This window comes from Herpailurus yagouaroundi, unplaced genomic scaffold (assembly GCF_014898765.1).
Source record: "Herpailurus yagouaroundi ecotype Mexico unplaced genomic scaffold, PumYag 207, whole genome shotgun sequence".
Lineage (NCBI taxonomy): Eukaryota > Metazoa > Chordata > Mammalia > Carnivora > Felidae > Herpailurus > Herpailurus yagouaroundi.
This window is the reverse complement of record NW_024412438.1, coordinates 420413-439411: the sequence shown is the minus strand read 5'-3', so window position 1 is coordinate 439411 and position 18999 is coordinate 420413. Positions and strand designations below refer to the sequence as shown.

Below are 18999 nucleotides of genomic sequence, written 5' to 3'. Positions count from 1 at the left end.
TTTAACGTTGGGATTCTGCTGTCATACTCTCCTGCACGTGGCCGTGGAATCAGTAAATCATCTGTGTCCTACAGTGGGTACCCCCCGGGGGCCAAGCAGTGCTTCATACACAGCAGGAGCTTAATTACTGCTTGTTTGCTGGCTGGTCGTTGCATGGATAATTATCCTTGTAAGGCATTATTTCAGAAGCCCAATGAAGACACATAATATGATGATGTTGTACATTATTACACCCCAGAATACAGCGTCCCCAAAAGCCCTGGGCCCCCGGGGTCTCTTCTGCTCCTTAGATAAATCTGGCCAACTCAATATCTACACGACTCAGGATGCATGAAAGGCCAAGTCAATGGCGAATGTCTTTGGTGTTCATCTGAACTGTTCCAACACCCATCATTTCCTGCTCCTTCTGCTTCCAGACTCCTGACACTACAACTCAGCTCCCAATACATGCCCCGGAACCCTCAGACTCCTTTTGCATATGTTTTCCTGGTTTTTAGCCCTGACACCTCCTCCAAAATGAGGTCTGTCCACATCTGTCTCCAGGAGGAAGGCAGCCAACCGGCCACACAGCCCCCAGGGGACAGGGACCAGGCAGGACATGAGCAAGTGTGTACTGTGTGGCTCTCCCCCACGAGACTGAGTGGCCCCGGATCTGGGAATCCCGGGATCGTCTGCTCCAGTGTGAACAAGGCTGGGAGACCCTGATAGATTGCAAGGAGTCCAGACCCCTCTCCGTAGGAATCAATCAGACATGTGTTTAGTGATGGGCACAACTGCCCTTTGGCTACGACAGAGAGGAAAAGTACAGAATACGGAGGGGAAGCATTCAGAAAAGAAATTTAGATTGCCTCCGAATAACAGCATAGTCTTCTGTTAAATTCATATGTTAAATACAGAGCGGGGTAATTGAAGAACCAGGCTCCACATGCTGCCTTAGGGCGTCTGGTCTCTGAGTCGGACCTCTTCCCGTTCACCCTCACCCGTCTCCTGGGCTCAGCCAGTCTCAGGCCTGGGCCCCACAGCCTGGTGGAAGAGTCTGGCCCGAGGACTCTGGGAGCCCAGCAGAGTGCCTAACTCGCAGCTGCTCGGCTGGCTGAGCCCTCCCTCCAGCATGCGCCGTGGAGAGCGCTCATCGGCACTCAGAACTTGAACAGAATATGGTCTCTAATTGTGAAGAAGCTAAGACAGATTTCTGAACATGTTTTTTAATCAATAACGGGTTAATAATCACATATCATACCGCAGACAAAACTGGTCCCACGGCCCAATTATTGGGAAGCGTGGACTCACGGTGATTTTTCCACTCTGAGATGGGTTTACTTTGTACCATCTGCTCTCACTCCTGCCCTCTCCCTTGTGACCAAGCGGCCAGAGGTAAAGGTTTACTATGTGGTGGGGGAGTTTTTCCTCTGTTTTTGAGGACAGCCTAAGTCTGGTCCCTTGGAGAACCTGCCGGCAGCTTACAGCTACTTAGTTCATCCTCGTGGGGTGGAGCTGTTTCTCTCCCCCTGAGTCACCATGATCTTTCCTTCCCCTTTGGAAGAGGGGCCTGGGGCAAGGGAGGGTCTAGAAATGTGGCCATCTCAGATTAAAGAAGAGGAGAGATGAGGAACACATTAGAAATCCAGGGGAAGGGATCTTGATGCTAATAATACAACACTCTGCATTTGCATAGCATTTGAGAGACTCGTGGTGCACCCACCCGTGGACCTGCTTTGCAGTCTTTCGCGAACTACCCAACCTCTCCGCCCAGTCTTGTCCAGTCTGTAAGTTGAGAGCTATTATTTAACAGTCTTGGCTGAGAGAAATCATGTTAAGAACAAGATATAGACCCCGAACGAACTCCCGTATCCTCTCCAGACCAGGCACCATTCTGTAGACTCATGTGGTATCGTCCACTGGGCTGAGTCCCAAAGCAGATACTGGGATGTGAGAGAAGGGAGACCAGCGGCAGCAACTAGGAATACACAGAAAAGTTCTCCAGCTCCCTGCGGCTCAGTCGAGCTGGGTTCTGGGCTTTGAGCTGTCTCTTTCCAACCTGCGGGAGAGAAGAAGAACTTCAGACCCTCCCACAGGAGAGCCTCACAACACCCTTGTGAGGTATGAATTGTTGCCCCCATTTTACAGATTAAGAAGGTGAAACGTGGAGTGGTACCACAAATAACTCAGGCTCAACGACGAATATGAAGTAAAGGAGGGGCTTGAATTCAGTTCCTCTGGCTCCAATCCTAGTGTTTTTTTTTTAACCACCGTTCTCCATGACCCCATCCTAGATTGCATTGGCCCACTCAGTGCCCCCTACAACACTGGGCTGTCCCCTGGGCTGTCCAGTTGGCGTTAATGTGGGGCTACAGCTGCAGTGCCAGGAATCCCAGCAGACACCCATCCGCCTTCTCCCTCACGACCACTGGCAACATCTTTCTTGGACCACAGGTGGAAGCTCTGGTGTACCATGAGTCTAGTGGGTGGGAGTGCCCTCCATGCCTTCGTTTCTCTGAGTAGAAGTGGGAAGTACAATTATCCCTACCCCCATAGCATTCTGTGAAGATTAAATGAGATAACTGACTTGAAACCACTGTCGGGCTACAATACACCTGATACACCTCCGGTATACCCTCAACTGTGGAGTCTCTATTTTCCAGTCCTTAAATGGCCTGATGGGAATCCATTCAACTACCAGGATCAATGGTCACTTTACAGTGTCCGCCCCCAGCAGCAGCTTAAGATGACCTGTGTCCTAGAATGGTCCCCAATTACTTGCTAACTTTAGAAAATCGTTTAGATTTACTTATCCTCCCTTCTCCACACTCCTGCCCTACACACCCTTGGAAAGGAGAGACGTCCAATGTGCAGCCCACAACTGGGGACTAGCCAGAGGACAGCCCTAATTTAAAACCCAAGCTCCCCAGTGGGAGTCCAACACCAACACGTGATACAACCTTGAATTAGACCCTCACTTTCCTTCGACTTCAGATTCTTTGTCTCTAAAATGAAAATTTGGATTAGGGGATCCCTAAAACCTCTACGATTCTGAGACCCTATGCATGACTTTTTCACAAACGTACAACTTCCAGGCTATCCTGTGGGCACTAGACCCCTCCGGAAGGAGCTCCAAAATCTTACCTCTTCATAGATAGTATTATTGAGGGAAGGGCCGTGGTTCTTCTTCTTGGATTCAGACTGGAAATTCAGACAGTAAAGAGTACTTAACTTCAAGTTGGGAAATGTCCCACTCCTAACTGACGTGAGGCTCCAGAACAGACCTCTGAACCCACTTCCCACACCCACATACCCCTCAGGCCCGCACGTATACACATTCCCAGCACATACACACGTGTCTTCAGACAGACCTGATACAAATACCACCTGTGACCATGCATCTCATCAACATGTAATAGACACACCCCCGCGGCGTAAGCAGTTCTAGAACACACGGGAGAACTAACCGTAACACCTACCCTGACCCTGACCACGGCGAAACACTGGAAACGCTGGAATTCAGAAGCACTTTCAGTAATATGTAGTCTCCCAAACAACACCAAGCATGTGACCCTGGTGCCTGTGACCATCCATATGTCCTTGTATTACGGCCCAGAACTTAAGTACAAATATCCCTTGAGGTGGAAGCCAAGTGGATTGAACGGCTTATTGGAAGGAGAGTGAATAAAAAAGCCTGAAAACCTGTTTGAAATCTCTCCCCCCATTTGACCCTGACCTGCAAGTACTCAACACTTCCGCAGTTTGGCACATTCCCGACTTCCCATACTCTCATGTTAAGTTTATGTCTTCATACTGTGACTCCAACCTTGGAAATACCATTCTTCCAACCCCTCTCCCACCCAAGGTGAAAAGATGACCATGGGCACCAGGTACACATAAGACCTGTGAGCTCAGCTTGGAGCAGGGTTCGAGAGGACCATGACGGGTTGCCTCAGCCTAGAGCCCTCCATCAGCAGATGACTGGCCAGAGCCGTTTTCTGGTTCCCTGAAAGTCACCATTGTGTCTCTCTAGGTCCTGACTACTCCTCTGGCTCTGGGCTATATTCTCCCACCTTGGTAACCCCTCTGGTGTCTCTCTCCGCCATAGCCTCAGCTGACCTGCTAAGGACTCCATGGTCCCTGTGCACAAAGCACTGCCCTTCTGTCTCTGATTGTACTTGTCTCACAGAAACTCCTAGAGACACTCCTTTAAGCCACCGTTCTCTTAGACTCCGACCTGTTCTTTTTCTCCAAATAGACTTCTAGTTAGCCCATTAACATTTAAGTAGAGCCCTTGAACCCGAGCTGCTCAGATACACACACAGCAGAAGACAACTCACAGGGAAGCACACACACCACACTCGGCAAACGCGCACCTGCCTGTGCACACGCAAAATACACAGCACCCCCTGCGGGAAAAGACTCACCTTCCGGGAAGGCTGTACCAATGCATACAAGGTGTTTGCTTCTTGTGATGTGGAAGCAGAAGGCTAATGAGAAGACAAGTAAAAGTATTTCAGAAGCATAGATCCAGGACAATCCTAGGGAGGGAGGTCACCTCTTCCACGCCTCCCCCCAGTTCTGCCCGGACAGAGCTGAAAATATTATTCAAAGGAGCCCTGGACTCCAAGAGGTCAGACAGCCTGGATGCTGGTCCTGCTGTGTCAGTAAACATAGCTGCTATCCGTTCAGCACTTACTGTGTACTGTAGGGCCCCCCCAACCCTTATAATACACCCCTGTGATAGGAACGATCACCATTTGCCCCATTCGACAGACGAGGTTCCTAAAGGGAAAATGGTCCAAGTCAGACAGTATGTTCGCAGGAGAAGCAGAATTTAAACCCCAGACTCTCCACAGCGCTGTCCTCAGCCCCTCAAGTGCCTCCCTTTGGCAACACGCCTTCCTTCTTCTGCGCCTGAACCAGGTGTCCTCAGAGGCAGGTAACCGTCTTCCTTCTAGGAACTCCAGAAGAAGAGGCTCCTTCTCACTCACTCAACCTCTCAGTCTGGGATGACCTCTTCCTTGCATATATTCAGACTCCTTTCGTGGGAATCCAATGTGGCTAAAGCCAGAAAACTGGCAGATATTTTACATCTCTCTTGGAGGCGCTTTGACTTGGACCCACTACCAGGGAATCACATTATCTTATGGGGAGCAGGACGAGGAAACGCCCAGCTTGGGAATTCCAAAGTGGCCATGAGGGTTGAGCACCTCTCTCCTTCCTCCCCTCCCTTCTTCCTCCGCTCCCCTCTTCCCTCATTGTCCTCCCTTCCCCTCTACCCCATTCACTTTCTCTCTTCCTCCTCTCTTGATCTTTCTCTGAAGCCTGTCACCATCCCCCAAGGATTTTCTCTGCCCCGCAGCTTAGCCACCAAATTGGAGAGGTTGCTCCTTCCGGACTTAATTCTTTTTTTTTTTTTTTTAATTTTTTTTTTCAACGTTTATTTATTTTGGGGACAGAGAGAGACAGAGCATGAACGGGCGAGGGGCAGAGAGAGAGGGAGACACAGAATCGGAAGCAGGCTCCAGGCTCCGAGCCATCAGCCCAGAGCCTGACGCGGGGCTCGAACTCACGGACGGCAAGATCGTGACCTGGCTGAAGTCGGACGCTTAACCGACTGCGCCACCCAGGCGCCCCTTAAGCCATTTTTATCAGAGACTTTTCATCACTGCCACCTAGAGGCAGTGTTACCCTTGAAGGAGATACCCTGGCCTAGGGTGCAATGTCGTTTTAGTTGTCGAAATTAGAGGATGTTTCTCCAGTTTAGGGGCGAATGTCTGTAATCCCAGCATGTTAGAGGTGGGGAGGGGCAGGTGGAGTGGAGGCTCAGAAGCCCTTTAGCTCAGCTTTGCCACCACCCAAGTCTGTGGCCTGGGGCACGTTAGTTAACCTGTGTCTGTTTCCTCATCTGAGAAATGGAGGTTGTGTGAGACCTACTTCGTGAGGCTGCTTTGTGAGATTCATTAAGGAAATAGACGTGGGGGCGTCTGGGTGGCTCAGTCGGTTAAACGTCTGACTCTTGAGCTCAGGTCACGATCTCACTGTTCATGAGTTCGAGCCCCATGTAAGGCTCTGCCCTCACAGTGCAGAGTCTGCTTGGGATTCTCTCTCTCTCCCTCCCTCTGCCCATCCTGGGCTCTCTCTCTGTCTCTCTCTCAAACTAAATAAAATAAACTTTAAAGGAGTGAAAATAGACATAGTAAGGACTTACTAAATGTTATCGTGAAGTCATAATAAAAGAGAACAATCCAGATCCATTCCTGAAAACACATATAATGAAGAGCAGAGATTTTCTTAAAAACTATAAGGGCCCCAAGTATTGGCAGTAGCAGGGAGGGAGAACAGAAGCTGGGTCCCCTGACGAGCTCCCTCTTCCTGCTGACTATCTGGGCCACACCTGCTGCCAGGCATGGAGAGAGAAAGAATGCCGGCACCGGTCTTCCCCGCTCTGTTCAGCTCTGCCAAGGTACTTCAGAACCATATGGATCTTTCCACCAACATAACGCAGACTCCAGGAGCACCAGGCTCTTATTTCGCCGTTCAAGAGCGCGAGCTTCCGAAAGGCATCAGGAAGCCCCACAGACAGGTATGGAATGGATTCAAGAAAACAGAACCGTACCTGGGACTGGATCATGGAGTAGATGGTGCTCCCTTCTCCAGGGGGATTCGGCTTCTGCTCCTGCACAAGAAATTGTAAAAGGGGGGTGGGGGAAGGGCCTGGGTAGCTCTGTCTATTGAGCATCTGACTTCCGATTTTGGCTCGGGTCATCATTTCACAGTTCGTGAGATCGAGCCCAGCGTCAGGCTCCACACTGATGACACAGAGCCTGCTGGGAATTCTCTCTCTCCCTCTCTTTCTGCCCCTCCCCCACCTGCTCTCTCCCTCTCTCTCTCTCTCAAAATAAGTAAACATTAAAAAAAAGAAAGAAAGAAAAGAGCCCCTGGGTGGCTCAGTCAGTTAAGTGTCCGACTTCGGCTCAGGTCATGATCTCACGGCTCATGGGTTCAAGACCTGCGTCGGGCTCTGTGCTGACAGCTCGGAGCCTGGAGCCTGCTTCCGATTCTGGGTCTCCCTCTCCCTCTGCCTCTCCCCCCCCCCCCATCTCTCTCTCAAAACTAAACAAACATTACAAAAAAAAATTTTTTTAAGACGGTCTCCTGGAAGGAGGTGGTCATTAATCACCCCAGGATGGGGAAAAACAGTAGAAAAAGCAACTCACACTGGAGTCATTAAGTGTCACGTGCAAGGAACCACCCAGGTGTGAAGGGATCCCACCGAGTGACCCTGTCCAAGGGGTCTCCTGCCACTTCCTTTACTTTGGTAACTTAGAAACTTGCGTTTGCCACATAACCATTGATAACGGGCTGAGCTCTGAGCCTTACGTCAGGGCCTTCACATTCAGAGGTTTTCACTGTTTCAAAGCCCCCTCTCTAGATCCAGCCTTAGCAGCTAGTCTGCCCTTGGCCTCCAGCCAGCGCCTGGGCAGCTACGGAGCCGGATGAAGTCCTGGACACAAGGCCAAAGGCGCGTGCCTTTCCTGTTCTCTTCCTGCCCACAGGAGACGGGGCTGAAGGTGTTTTGTGCTGCCCACTCCTGACTACATATTTCCAGCTGGGCTCTGATGAGGAAGTGAGAGGAGGCCAGCAGGGCTCGTTGGACAAGGAAGAAGCTAAGAGCAAAAAAACAGCAGCCGTCTTGGAGGGCTAAAGAGTTGTGGGCATCTGGCAAGAAACAGGAGCTTCCTCTTTTTCTTTTCTGCCCAGACCTGAGGAAAGTGTCTGCAGAGAGGTCAGAAGCGAGCCCCAGAGGAAGATCACATGAACTTGAGATTTAGGCCTGCAGACAGAACCCTGGAGCCAGGAGGGAAAAGCCAGCAAGGGAGGAGGTCCCAGAGGGAGGCGCTCCTGAGTCAGAAGCAGAGAAACAAGCCTGAGTCCCCCAAGGGGCTTCTTATACTCTAAATAGATTTCCTCTGGGGGCGGCTGGGTGGCTCTGTTGGTTGAGTGTCCGAGTTCGGCTCAGGTCATGATCTTGCGGGTCTGTGAGTTCGAGCCCCGTGTCGGGCTCTGTGCTGACAGCTCGGAGCCTGGAACCTGCTTCGGATTCTGGGTCTCCCACTCTCTCTCTGACCCTCCCCTGCTCACGCTCTATCTCTGTCTCTCTGTCAAAAATAAATAAAACGTTAAAAAAAATTGTTTTAAATAGATTTCCTCTGTTCTCCTTCATAGACCTAACTGAAAGGAGAGGCAATTTGTCATGAGCATGGGCTTCAGTGACTGCAGTCAGATACACTTGCCCTCAGGAATTTGTCCCAGCAAATGGTGGTGATGGGGGGAAAAGAGACCCTTTGTGTTTCTTACCCCATTATTCCACTGCTGAGCAAGGAAACGGGGGCGGGGGTAGCTGCCCCGATTCGTGGTTCCCCCCAAACCCAGACCTGAGGGAAGTGGCTTCTCTGTTCTACAAGGCCTCACGCAGAGGAGCCCAGCCCCTGTGACTTCCTGCCTTGCCCTCTCAGGCCGAGCTCCAGGAATGGGGATAGGAAGAGGGCCTTCCTACCCCCCCCCCCCCACCCTGCCCACTGGGCAGTTCGGTTAGGCACTGCCTTTCCCCCAGGTCTGTCACCACTTCCTGCCCTGTCCAGGGGCAGAGCGGTGGGGGGCACCCTGCACTGTTCTGCAGTTCCCTTCTCTGCTGCACCCCCCCCCCCCCGGGGACCAGGCGGAGTTGGCCCCTGCCTGCCGAGGCTGGCTGGAGAGGTTCCCAAGGAGGCCACGCCGGCTTCGCGGCTTCGTGCTAACCTAGCTCCCTTCTCCAGCACCTCAGCCGGACTCAGGCCTCTTCCCAAAATGCCGTGAACGCAGACCACGGGGCCAGCTGCAACGCTCTTAAGCTTTGGCTGGTCGGCCTGGCATCCTCCGCAGCCTGGGTGACAGCCAAGGGACCCAGAAAAGCAAACTTGGACTTGCAAGGCATGAGACTCTGTGGCCAGGCGCAAAATACGAGACAGCTGGACTCTTCCCAGGGCTCAGCCCAGCTGGAGAGGCTGGGCAGAAAGGAGGACGCCAGGGCACCATTTGGCCAGGCAAGAGCGGTGCTCCGCCGTCTGCTGGGGATTTGTCGGGCTCCGTCCTTCTCAGCAGGTTTTCTCTTGTTTTCTGCTTTTCCTCCACAGCCAGAGCTAGCAGGCTGGTGGGGAAGACGGACGGAAAGGCCACGGGTCACTTGGAAAAGACACTAGTGTCCCTGCTCCTGATGGCCATCCTCCCGAGAAGCATCTCCCAGGCTAGTGAAGAGACACCCCGGGCCCTAGGGTACCGTACCTGATTCCTCTTGATTTGCACGTTGTTGACATCTTCATAAACCGTCAGAAACTCCTCTGTGCCGTCCTCTGTGAGAGAAAAGCAGCAGAGACAGAGATGCAGAGACCTCCCGAGGGCGTCCTGTCCAAGCTTCTGCGTTGCACGGTCCCACCTCCAGCCCAGGTGGCCAAGACCTCGAGAAAGGTTCTAGAAAGGAGGCAGACGGGTGCTCTCCCCAGAAGGCCAGCACGGGACCAGCAACCACCCGACACACCTACTCCATCAGGCCCCGGGCAGCACCCCAGCAAGCCGGCCACCGGCAGGTAAATCTGCACGTTGGGCTGTATACACCTCGAGGAACCCCGGAAGGCGTGAGCTGGGAGAAAGGCCCCCCAGACACACACACACACGCACGTGCACGCACACACGTCCCAACGCTCTAGAAGAGAAGCAGGTGCTGTGCTCCCAGGCGGATGCGTTGGGGGATGGCAGGTCGGGGAACAGCACGTCCTGGGGACCCTCCACTTACGTGACTGCTTCATCTTCCTCCTCCACACACAGAAGCCGGTGAGGGCGCCCAGGAACAGCGTGATTAGAAGGACCACGATGATCACCAACAAGTGCAGAGACTTGTCCTCTGGGGACATGGACGCGTGAGGCCTGAGCACTCAGCCTTCTCTCTCCTCCCTTCCCGTCTGACACGGGACTTGCCTCAGACCCACACTCCTCTCTCAGGCCCCGCTGAGCTTGTCAGCAAGGCTGGCTCTCTGTGCAGTGGGGTGACCTCCCCCAAGTGATGCTAAGAGCGTGACCTCCCCCGAGTGGTGCTAAGAGCGTGGATACTACTGTCTCACAGGCCTGGCTCCGTGCCTTTGGGCAACTCCCTTAACTTCGCTGAGCCTCCATTTTCTCACTTACAAAAGGAGACAATGTTGGGGCACCTGGGGCTCAGTCAGTTAAGCGTCTGACTCGACTTCAGCTCAGGTCGTGACCTCACGGTTCGTGGGATCAAGCCCCACGTTGGGCTCCTTACTTCCGGTGTAGACACTGCTTGGGATTCCCTGTCCCTCCCTCTCCCTCTCTCTCTCTCCCTCTCTCCTCTCTCTCTGCCTCTCCCCCACTTGTGCTCTTGCTTCCTTCTCAAGATAAATAAATAAACTTTTTTTTTTTTTTTTTTAAAGAAAGGAGAGGGGCAGGGCGCCTGGGAGGCTCAGTCAGTTAAGCGTCTGACTTCGGCTCAGGTCGTGATCTCGCGGTTCGTGGGTTCGAGCCCCACCATCGGGCTCTGTGCTGACAGCTCAGAGCCTGGAGGCTGCTCCGAATTCTGTGTCTCCCTCTCTCTCTCTCTCTCTCTCTCTCTCTCTCCGCCCCTCCCCCGCTGACCTTCTCTCCCTCTCTCAAAAATAAACAAACGCTTTTTTAAAAAGGAGATAATGTCATCTACATAAGGGGGTTGACCACATGATCTGATATGTGCACGGCATATGTTACATCTGTCCGTTCTTTTGTTAACTCAACAGAACGTATTGCACCCCACTACGTGCCGCGAAAATTCTCCCATTTCCCCTTCCTGCCCCTCCCGCCTCCGCTGCTCTTCCTCATTCGAACTTCCACATTTAACGTCAGTGTCGCGCATGCCGCCCGCTGGATCAGCCCGCCCGCAAGGGGAGAACGGAAAGGAATTACGTGCTCTTCACAAGCATTACCTCATCTAATCTTACCAGCAGTCCCGCCAGGTACCTGTTATCATCCCCCATTACCCGGCAGAAAAACTGAGGCTCAGAGAGGTTGGGGAAACTGCCTGAGATCACAGAGCTAGTGAATCATGAAACCACAGCTGACATGACCCAAAAGCCAGTGTCCCTGTCACTCCAAATCACTTCGGCTTGCTCATTTCTTTTTTGTCCAGGAATGCCTAGTTTTGTGGCCCCTGCTGGGCTGTAAGCTCTTTAAGGACAGAGACAGCAGGTAGGTTTTTACCTGCTGCGCCCGTGCTGATGGAACATTTTTATCTGATAAAAATCGGTGCAAACTTAACTCAGGGTAACTCTTAGGATGTGCATAAGCAATAAACCAAGAACTCTTCCAGGAACCCCTGTCGCCATCCTGATGTTCCCCTGCCCCAGGACACTGCTGTTCCCTCTTGGGGAACTACATGGCCTGGGGGAGTTATCACTTGGGAGGAGGAAACAGGTTCCCCATCAGTCTCTCCCAGGAAGGGATAATCAGCAGCCATAGCAGGGCTGTGACTCATCAAACAGACCAGCATTCCCTAAAATGAAGGAAAAACTCGAATCTTCTGGGAGATGCTTGATGGGGATGAAACTCATCCCGACTAAGATAAGCCTGGTTTATGGGAACTGTGTGCCCAGAGACCAGGACTGCCCCAAGGAGATGCTGCAAGGCAGCCAAGGGATCTCATGCCCAGGTATGTCGGGCATGAGCCTGGTTATGGGGTCCAACACTTTCAGCCCCTGTTAGAGCCCAAAGTGCTCCACTTACGCTGGGAGTCACCCGGACACTGCAGGATGAAGGTGCGGTTTGTCCAGCTGACCGAGTTGCTGACATTGCAGGTATATATGTGCGAGCTGTTGGCATCGATCTGGTCCTCCAGCGTGCTGTGATTCCTTGCTGTCTCGATCAGCACGCTCCCTCTATACCAATCATAGCTCACGTTATCACCGCTGGGGACCGAGCAGGACAGAGTCACTTGGCACCTCCCTCCCTCCAGGTCCTTCAAGTCCTGTAGTACGTGGGGCTCCCCTACGTGATCTGGAAGCAGAGATTCTGATCAGAAAGGCACTGGAAATAAAAGTCCTACAGGAGTCCGAGGGGCAGGCTGCGCTGTTCTAGGGACTCACCAAACACAGAAACCTGGAACGTGTAGTTCTTAACTTTTCCATGCTCATCAGTCGCCTCAAAGATGTAGAAGCCGCTGTCCTGCTGCTGAGCTGCCTGGATGGTGAGACTTAAGTTCTGGGTTATAAAACCGAATCTTTTGTTGAGATGATTCAAAGTCCAATTTTTATCGCTGCAATAATTAGACCCACACTTCCATGTCAGTATCACAGAAAATTCTGAAGGTGAGGGCCCCGGCCTCTTCCATTGAACAGATTCTATGTTCTTTGCCAGTGTCGTGGGAGGCCATAACCGGAGACATGTTCCTGAGAGTCCAACCACACGTTTAGCAGAATCTAGGGATTCCAGAGAAGAGAACTCAGGCTGGAGGAGGTAGGAAAGGCATCAGCCCTGAACATTGTGGGCAATCGGATGGGACTTCCCTTGTGGCAAGAAGATGGGGACACCTATGAGGACACCAGAGGCTAAGAGAGCCTAGAAGTGTACTTCCCTTTCCAGCCTCCCCTCTCCCCAAGCTCTGTGCCACTTGTCTAAAGGAGCCCACCGGCCAGTAATAATAGCTAAACTCTCTCGACTTCTTACTGTGGGCAGCAGATTTTAAACACTTCATGTGCTTTAACTATATTTAACTACATGTTTTAACAGTGACCTTATGAGAGTTTTATCCCCATTTTACAGGTGAAAAAAAAAAAAAAAACTGAGTTAGAAAGAACTTAAAAGCAACTAGCCCAAGCTACACGGTAAGAACAATGAGCTTGAAATCCACTCAATTTGCTTTTACAGGATGGGCTCTTAACCACAATGTTACAAACACCATATCCGACTTGACTCCCTCCCTGCGGTGCTGAGGCAGCCACTACTGGCCATCGGTGACTGCTGGAAATTCTGAAGGGCCACACCCAGTAAGCCTGGCCTTCCAAGCTGAATCCATAGCTCGCTCCGCTGTCCTCCCACAGAGCGAGGTTCATAACCCTCTCTGGTAGCACTTAGCACATCAAACTGTGGTCATTACTTACTAATGTTTGCCAAGTTTCTAGTCCCTAGAAAGTCTCCATGGGGATTGATCCCTAAAGAATAATTAGAGAAAGGGGCGCCTGGGTGGCTCAGTTGGTTGAGGGTCCGACTCCGGCCTGGGTCGTGATCCCGCGCTTCCTGGGTTCAAGCCCCACATCGGGCTCTGTGCTGACGGCTCGGAGCCTGGAGCCTGCTTCAGATTCTGTGTGTGTGTCTCTCTCTCTGCCCCTCTCCTACTCTGTCTCTCTGTCTCCCCAAAATAAATAAACATTAAAACAAATTTTTTTAAGAAAAAAAGGAGAATTAGAGAAAAATAAAAGCACACTGCCTTGGTATATCCCAGCACTTGTCCTCCACAGGGATCGAGATGTATGCTAATTAACAGGGGTGTGACAGAGCTGCTTGCTGTTGCCTGACCTAGGAAAGCCTAGTGCTGTCAGTGAAGAAAAACAGAAGTTTCAGTGGCCATTTTTGGCAGGGGAGCTATGTGGCATGGCCCCGTGGATGCAGGAAATAAAAAGGTCTGCCAGAGAGGGTCAGAAAGAATTTGGAAGAGAGAGTAAGACATGGGGATTGTTATACAAACAAATCTGTTAACATAGAGGACATTGAGGGGAAAGCGAGGGAGAAGGAGGTTTTTAGATGTCTTACGTGCATTATAAATGCCCTCACTCCCAACCACACCTTCACCTTGGCATTTCCTCAGGAGCCGGAGTAAATAATCAAAGAAAGTTTAATTACTATTTGGTTGATAGACTGTGTTTCTTTGATCTTGACACTCCTATGAACAAAACACATAGGGTTCCAGGGCACCTGGTTGGCTTGGTCAGTAGAGCATGCGACTCGTGATCTCAGGGTTGTAAGTTTGAGCCCTGTGTTGGGTGTAGATACTACTTTTTCTTAAAAAAGAATCTTTAAAAAAACACAAGAACAAAGAAAACACATGGGATTCTTATGCATAGTCTCATGATTTGAACTGGCTCAGCCCATTGCCAAACTTGAAACAGACATTGTGCCTTTGTCTCCTATGGTCCTATGTATGAGAACAGGCCAACCTATCAAATATTGCACAGAGATCCTGAGAACAATCCCCACTGGTTACAATCCCCAGTGTGACCAGGGCCCTGAAGAGGTGGGGCCTCTTTGTGTTTAAGACATGCTTCCTGACTCCAGAGGGTTTGTGATCTGAGAGCAGAACATACTTTTATTTCACAGCATACACTGAAGAGTTAAGAAAGTCATCTAAAGAATTCTTTTTTATTTTTTAATGTTTATTCATTTTTGAGAGAGAGAGACAGCATGAGGGGGTGAGAGGCAGAGAGAGAGAGGGAGACACAGAACTCGAAGCATGCTCCAACATGCTGTGCTGACAGCTCAGAGCCTGACACGGGGCTCGAACACACAAACCGTGAGATCATGACCTGAGCCAAAGTCAGACGCTCAACCGACCGAGCCACCTAGGTGCCCCTAAAGAATTCTAATTCTAATAATGAAAGACCACATTAATACATGCTAACCAACCCTCCCACAAAGAAAAACTAGGAAAAAAAAAAATGAGCAAAATATAAAAGCATGTTGCTAAAGGCATCAGGGAGCTAATAAAACAGTGAAATATTATGGAGCCAAGATCTGGAAGAAGGAAACTCAGAGAGGTAAGACCAGCATTTTTTGCTTCTATCCCTGGAGGTTTGCAGTAAACTCAAGGAACTAAAAGAACATGGGGTTCAGGGACCTCGTGTTAAGAAGTGGGTATACCTAAAATCCAACAGATTTGGTGGTAGTACCATGAAGAGCTACACTCTGAGAGTAACAGTGAACAAGAAGTAGACAAGATCTCACAGGAACTGAAGCCTAGTTTTGAATGATCTCAACTCTGAACTGGATTAAAGTGATCTAGAATTTCCAGTATTTCTGACCTGGCTGTCTACTAGAGGCAAATGTAAGTTATTCCTGGAGGAAAATAACATCGACACGGGCATTAAGTTATTTCTAATGCATAGTGTCCAAAATGAAATAAAAAAACAAGCCAGCATAAGAAGAGGAAACGTGTCCAAAACCCAAAAGAAAATACAGGCAATAGAAACAGGCTCAAGGGGCATCTAGATAACAGAAGTATCGGTCATAAACTTTAAGGTAATTATGTTTAATGTTTCAAGGAATTAAAATTTAAAGTTTGAAAATTTCAGCAGAAAATCAGTGTGATAGAATGCAAACCTGGCCATGCCCCTTGCAATGTGACTTTGTAGCTCCTCCCCTCGTCAAAAGATGGGGTTCATTTCCCTATCTCCTGTAACTGGGCTGGCCTTTGCAATACATTGCAGCAAGAATGAGGTTGTGCCGACTCTAAGCCTATGTCTGAAGAGGCATCGCCCATTTCTACTTGTTCTCTGGGAGCCTTGTGTAGCTGACGTGTTAGCAAGTCTAAGATAGCCTGCTGGAAGATAAGAGATCACACAGAGCGAAGGGAAACAACCACAACTGAGGCCACCCTAGATCTGCTGCCATCCCCAGCCAACCTGACAGCTGACCATATATGCATGAGTGACGCAAGCAGAAACCAAAAGAACGATCCAGTGAGCCCAGCCACAATCGCAAGCTAGCACATTCGCTGTTGTTCTAAACTACTAAGTTTTAGGGGTGCCTGGGTGGCGCAGTCGGTTAAGCGTCCGACTTCAGCCAGGTCACGATCTCGCGGTCCGCGAGTTCGAGCCCCGCGTCGGGCTCTGGGCTGATGGCTCGGAGCCTGGAGTCTGTTTCCAATTCTGTGTCTCCCTCTCTCTCTGCCCCTCCCCCGTTCATGCTCTGTCTCTCTCTGTCCCAAAAATAAATAAAAAACGTTGAAAAAAAAATGTTAAACTACTAAGTTTTGGGGTCGTTCATTATGCAGCAACAGTTATCAGAGAAACTGGATTTTTTTAAGAACCAAAGGACAATTGTAAAAATGAAACATAAAATAACTGAAAAATTGGAACTGAACTCATTGGAAAGATATAAAAGCCATTTATGCCACTGAAAAGAGAATCAGAAAACTGGAAGATAAGGCAGAACAAAATATTCAGATTGAATTACAGAAAAACAAAAGTGGGGCACCTGGCTGGCTCAGTCAGTAGAGCATGTGACTCTTGATCTCAGGGTCTGAGTTCAAGCCCCATGTCGGGTGTGGAGTTTACTTAATAAAAAACATATATTTCAAAAATGAGGGTGCCTGGGTGGCTCAGTGGGTTAAGCATCCAACTCCTAGGGGCGCCTGGGTGGCGCAGTCGGTTAAGCGTCCGACTTCAGCCAGGTCACGATCTCGCGGTCTGTGAGTTCGAGCCCCGCGTCAGGCTCTGGGCTGATGGCTCGGAGCCTGGAGCCTGTTTCCGATTCTGTGTCTCCCTCTCTCTCTGCCCCTCCCCCGTTCATGCTCTGTCTCTCTCTGTCCCAAAAATAAATAAACGTTGAAAAAAAATTAAAAAAAAAAAAAAAAAGCATCCAACTCCTGATGTCAGCTCAGGTTGTGATCTTGCGGTCGTGAGATTGAGCCCCACACGGGGCTCTACACCGGGCAGGGCCTTCTTGGGATTCTCTCTCTCTCTCTGTCTCTGCCCCTCTGCCACTTACTTGCACGCATGCACTTTCTCTCTCTCTCAAAATAAATAAACTTAAAAAAAAGAAAAGAAAAGGATGGAAATATACAAGAAAAAGTATAAGAAACGTCTGAGATACGGTGAAAAAATCTAACCAAAGTGTAACTGGAGAGCCAGGAGAGGAGAGGGAGATAAATTCAAAAGAAATAATGGATGAGAATTTTCTAAAACCGACAGCCATCAAAACAGATTTGTAAGAAGCAGACTCATAAATATAGAGGACAAACTGGTGGTGCCAGAAGGAGGGGAGATGGGAGGATGGACAAAAATAGGTCAAGAGCATTAAGAGACAAAACTTCCACTTATAAAATAAGTCAGAGAGATGAAAGATGAGATGAAAAGTACAACATAGAGAATATAGCCAATAATATTGTAGTGACCAGGGCGCCTGGGTGGCTCGGTCCGTTGAGCATCCGACTCTTGGTTTCGGCTCAGGTCATGATCTCACTGTTTGTGAGTTTGAGCCCCATATCAGGCTTCACACTGATAGTGCAGAGCCTGCCTGGGATTCTCTCTCTCTCCCCCTCTCTCTCTGCCCCTCCCCCACTCACTGTCTCTCTCCCTCTCTCTCTCTCTCAAAATAAATAAATTTAAATAATAATAATAATAATAATAATAATAATAATACTGTAGTGACCTTGCATTTGACCAACGGCAACTATACTTATCATGGTCAGCACTGTGTAATGTATAGAATTGTCAAGTCACTACTTTGCACACCTAAAACTAATATAACATTGTATATCAACTGTAGTTCAATTGTAGTTCAATAATAAAAAAACTAAATAAAAATAAATATAAATAAAATGAGGAAACTGATAATAAGCCAGAGCACAAAAAAAAAATTCTCTAAGACAGATTTATAGAATGTACTACAAATACCAGGAGCACCTAGGTGGCTCAGTTGGTTGAGCATCTGATGCTTGATCTCAGCTCAGGCCTTGGTTTCAGAGTCATGAGTTCAAGCCCCATGTTTAACTTGTTAAAAAAAAAAATGTGCTACAAATCCCAAGCAATATTAAAACAAAACAAAAAAACCCTAAGCACACTTTTAAAAATTATGCGAACCAAAAGCAAAGAGAAAAATCTTAAAATAGCCAAAGGGGCAAAAAACTAAATGGCGTTCACAAAAGAAACAATTTACCGCCGACATTTAAACATAAAAGATAAAAACCAGAAGATAATGAAATGATATTTTCAAAGTGCTGATAGAACATAACTACCTACCTAGAATTTTATACCAGTGAAAAAAAATACTTCAAAGATGAAGATGAAATAAAGGCATTTTCAGAAAAACAAAAACTGACAGAAATTGTCACAAGCGGATCCCTATTAAAGAAAATGCCAAAGGATACCCTTCAAATACAGAAAATGACCCAAGATGGAAACTCAAAGATAAGAATAAATAAATGAAGAGCAACAGAAACCACAAATACATAGTTACACATAAATGAATGCTGACTGTGTAAACACATAATAATGAGGTCTTGCGGAGTTAACATATTGAGAGCATTAAAATACAAACAATAATAACACTTAATTTGAAAACAGGACGAAGAAAATTAAAGTGCCTTGTCCAGAAGTGACAAAAAACTAGTACTTTATATTAACTTTGATAAGCCAATAAGGCATCCTCTAATCTGTAGGCTGATACCTAAATGAACAGTAAGATGATATGTAATTATGAAGTTAATGCATAGTGTGAAGAAAGAATGAAGAAATAAATGTAATCAATCCAAAAGGAGAAAATAAAGAATTAAAAAAAAGGAGTATAGAATAGGTGGAAACCGGGGAAGGTAAACGGCAATATGGTGGATTTAAATCCAAAACACTAAGTAATTACATTAAATATAAACAGACTTAATACTCAGATAAAAGGCAAAAATGATCAGACGGTATTAAAAAATAAACCCAACTACATGCTTCTTACAAGCACCATTTCAACATTTTTTTTTTAATTTTTAATGTTTCTTTATTTTTGAGAGAGATAGAATGTGAGTGGGTTGGGGCAGAGAGAGGGAGACACAGAATCAGAAGCAGGCTCCAGGCTCTGAGCTGTCAGCACAGAGCTCCACGTGGGGCTCGAACCCACAAGCTGTGAGATCATGACCTGAGCCGAAGTCAGACGCTCAACTGACTGAGCCACCCAGGCGCCCCACCATTTCAACATTTCTTACAATTGAAAAATACATGGGGCACGTGGGTAGCACGG

General features: G+C 48.8%; 1 protein-coding gene across 2 annotated transcripts in view; it reads right to left on the bottom strand.

The window, feature by feature from the left end:
* Positions 1–735: 735 nt before the first annotated feature.
* Positions 736–18999, bottom strand: part of CD244 (CD244 molecule) — a 31597-nt gene continuing 13333 nt past the window's right edge. Inside the window, exons 2-9 of one of the 2 annotated variants that reach the window (XM_040452425.1) lie at positions 12147–12479; positions 11788–12057; positions 9815–9922; positions 9307–9374; positions 6602–6661; positions 4407–4469; positions 3124–3180; positions 736–2038 (exon numbers count right to left, since the gene is read on the bottom strand). In XM_040452425.1, coding sequence (XP_040308359.1) covers positions 1958–2038; positions 3124–3180; positions 4407–4469; positions 6602–6661; positions 9307–9374; positions 9815–9922; positions 11788–12057; positions 12147–12479 — 1040 coding nt within the window. In that variant the 3' untranslated portion in view covers positions 736–1957. The remainder of the gene's footprint in view (positions 2039–3123; positions 3181–4406; positions 4470–6601; positions 6662–9306; positions 9375–9814; positions 9923–11787; positions 12058–12146; positions 12480–18999) is intronic. The other variant, XM_040452426.1, reaches the window with a different exon arrangement.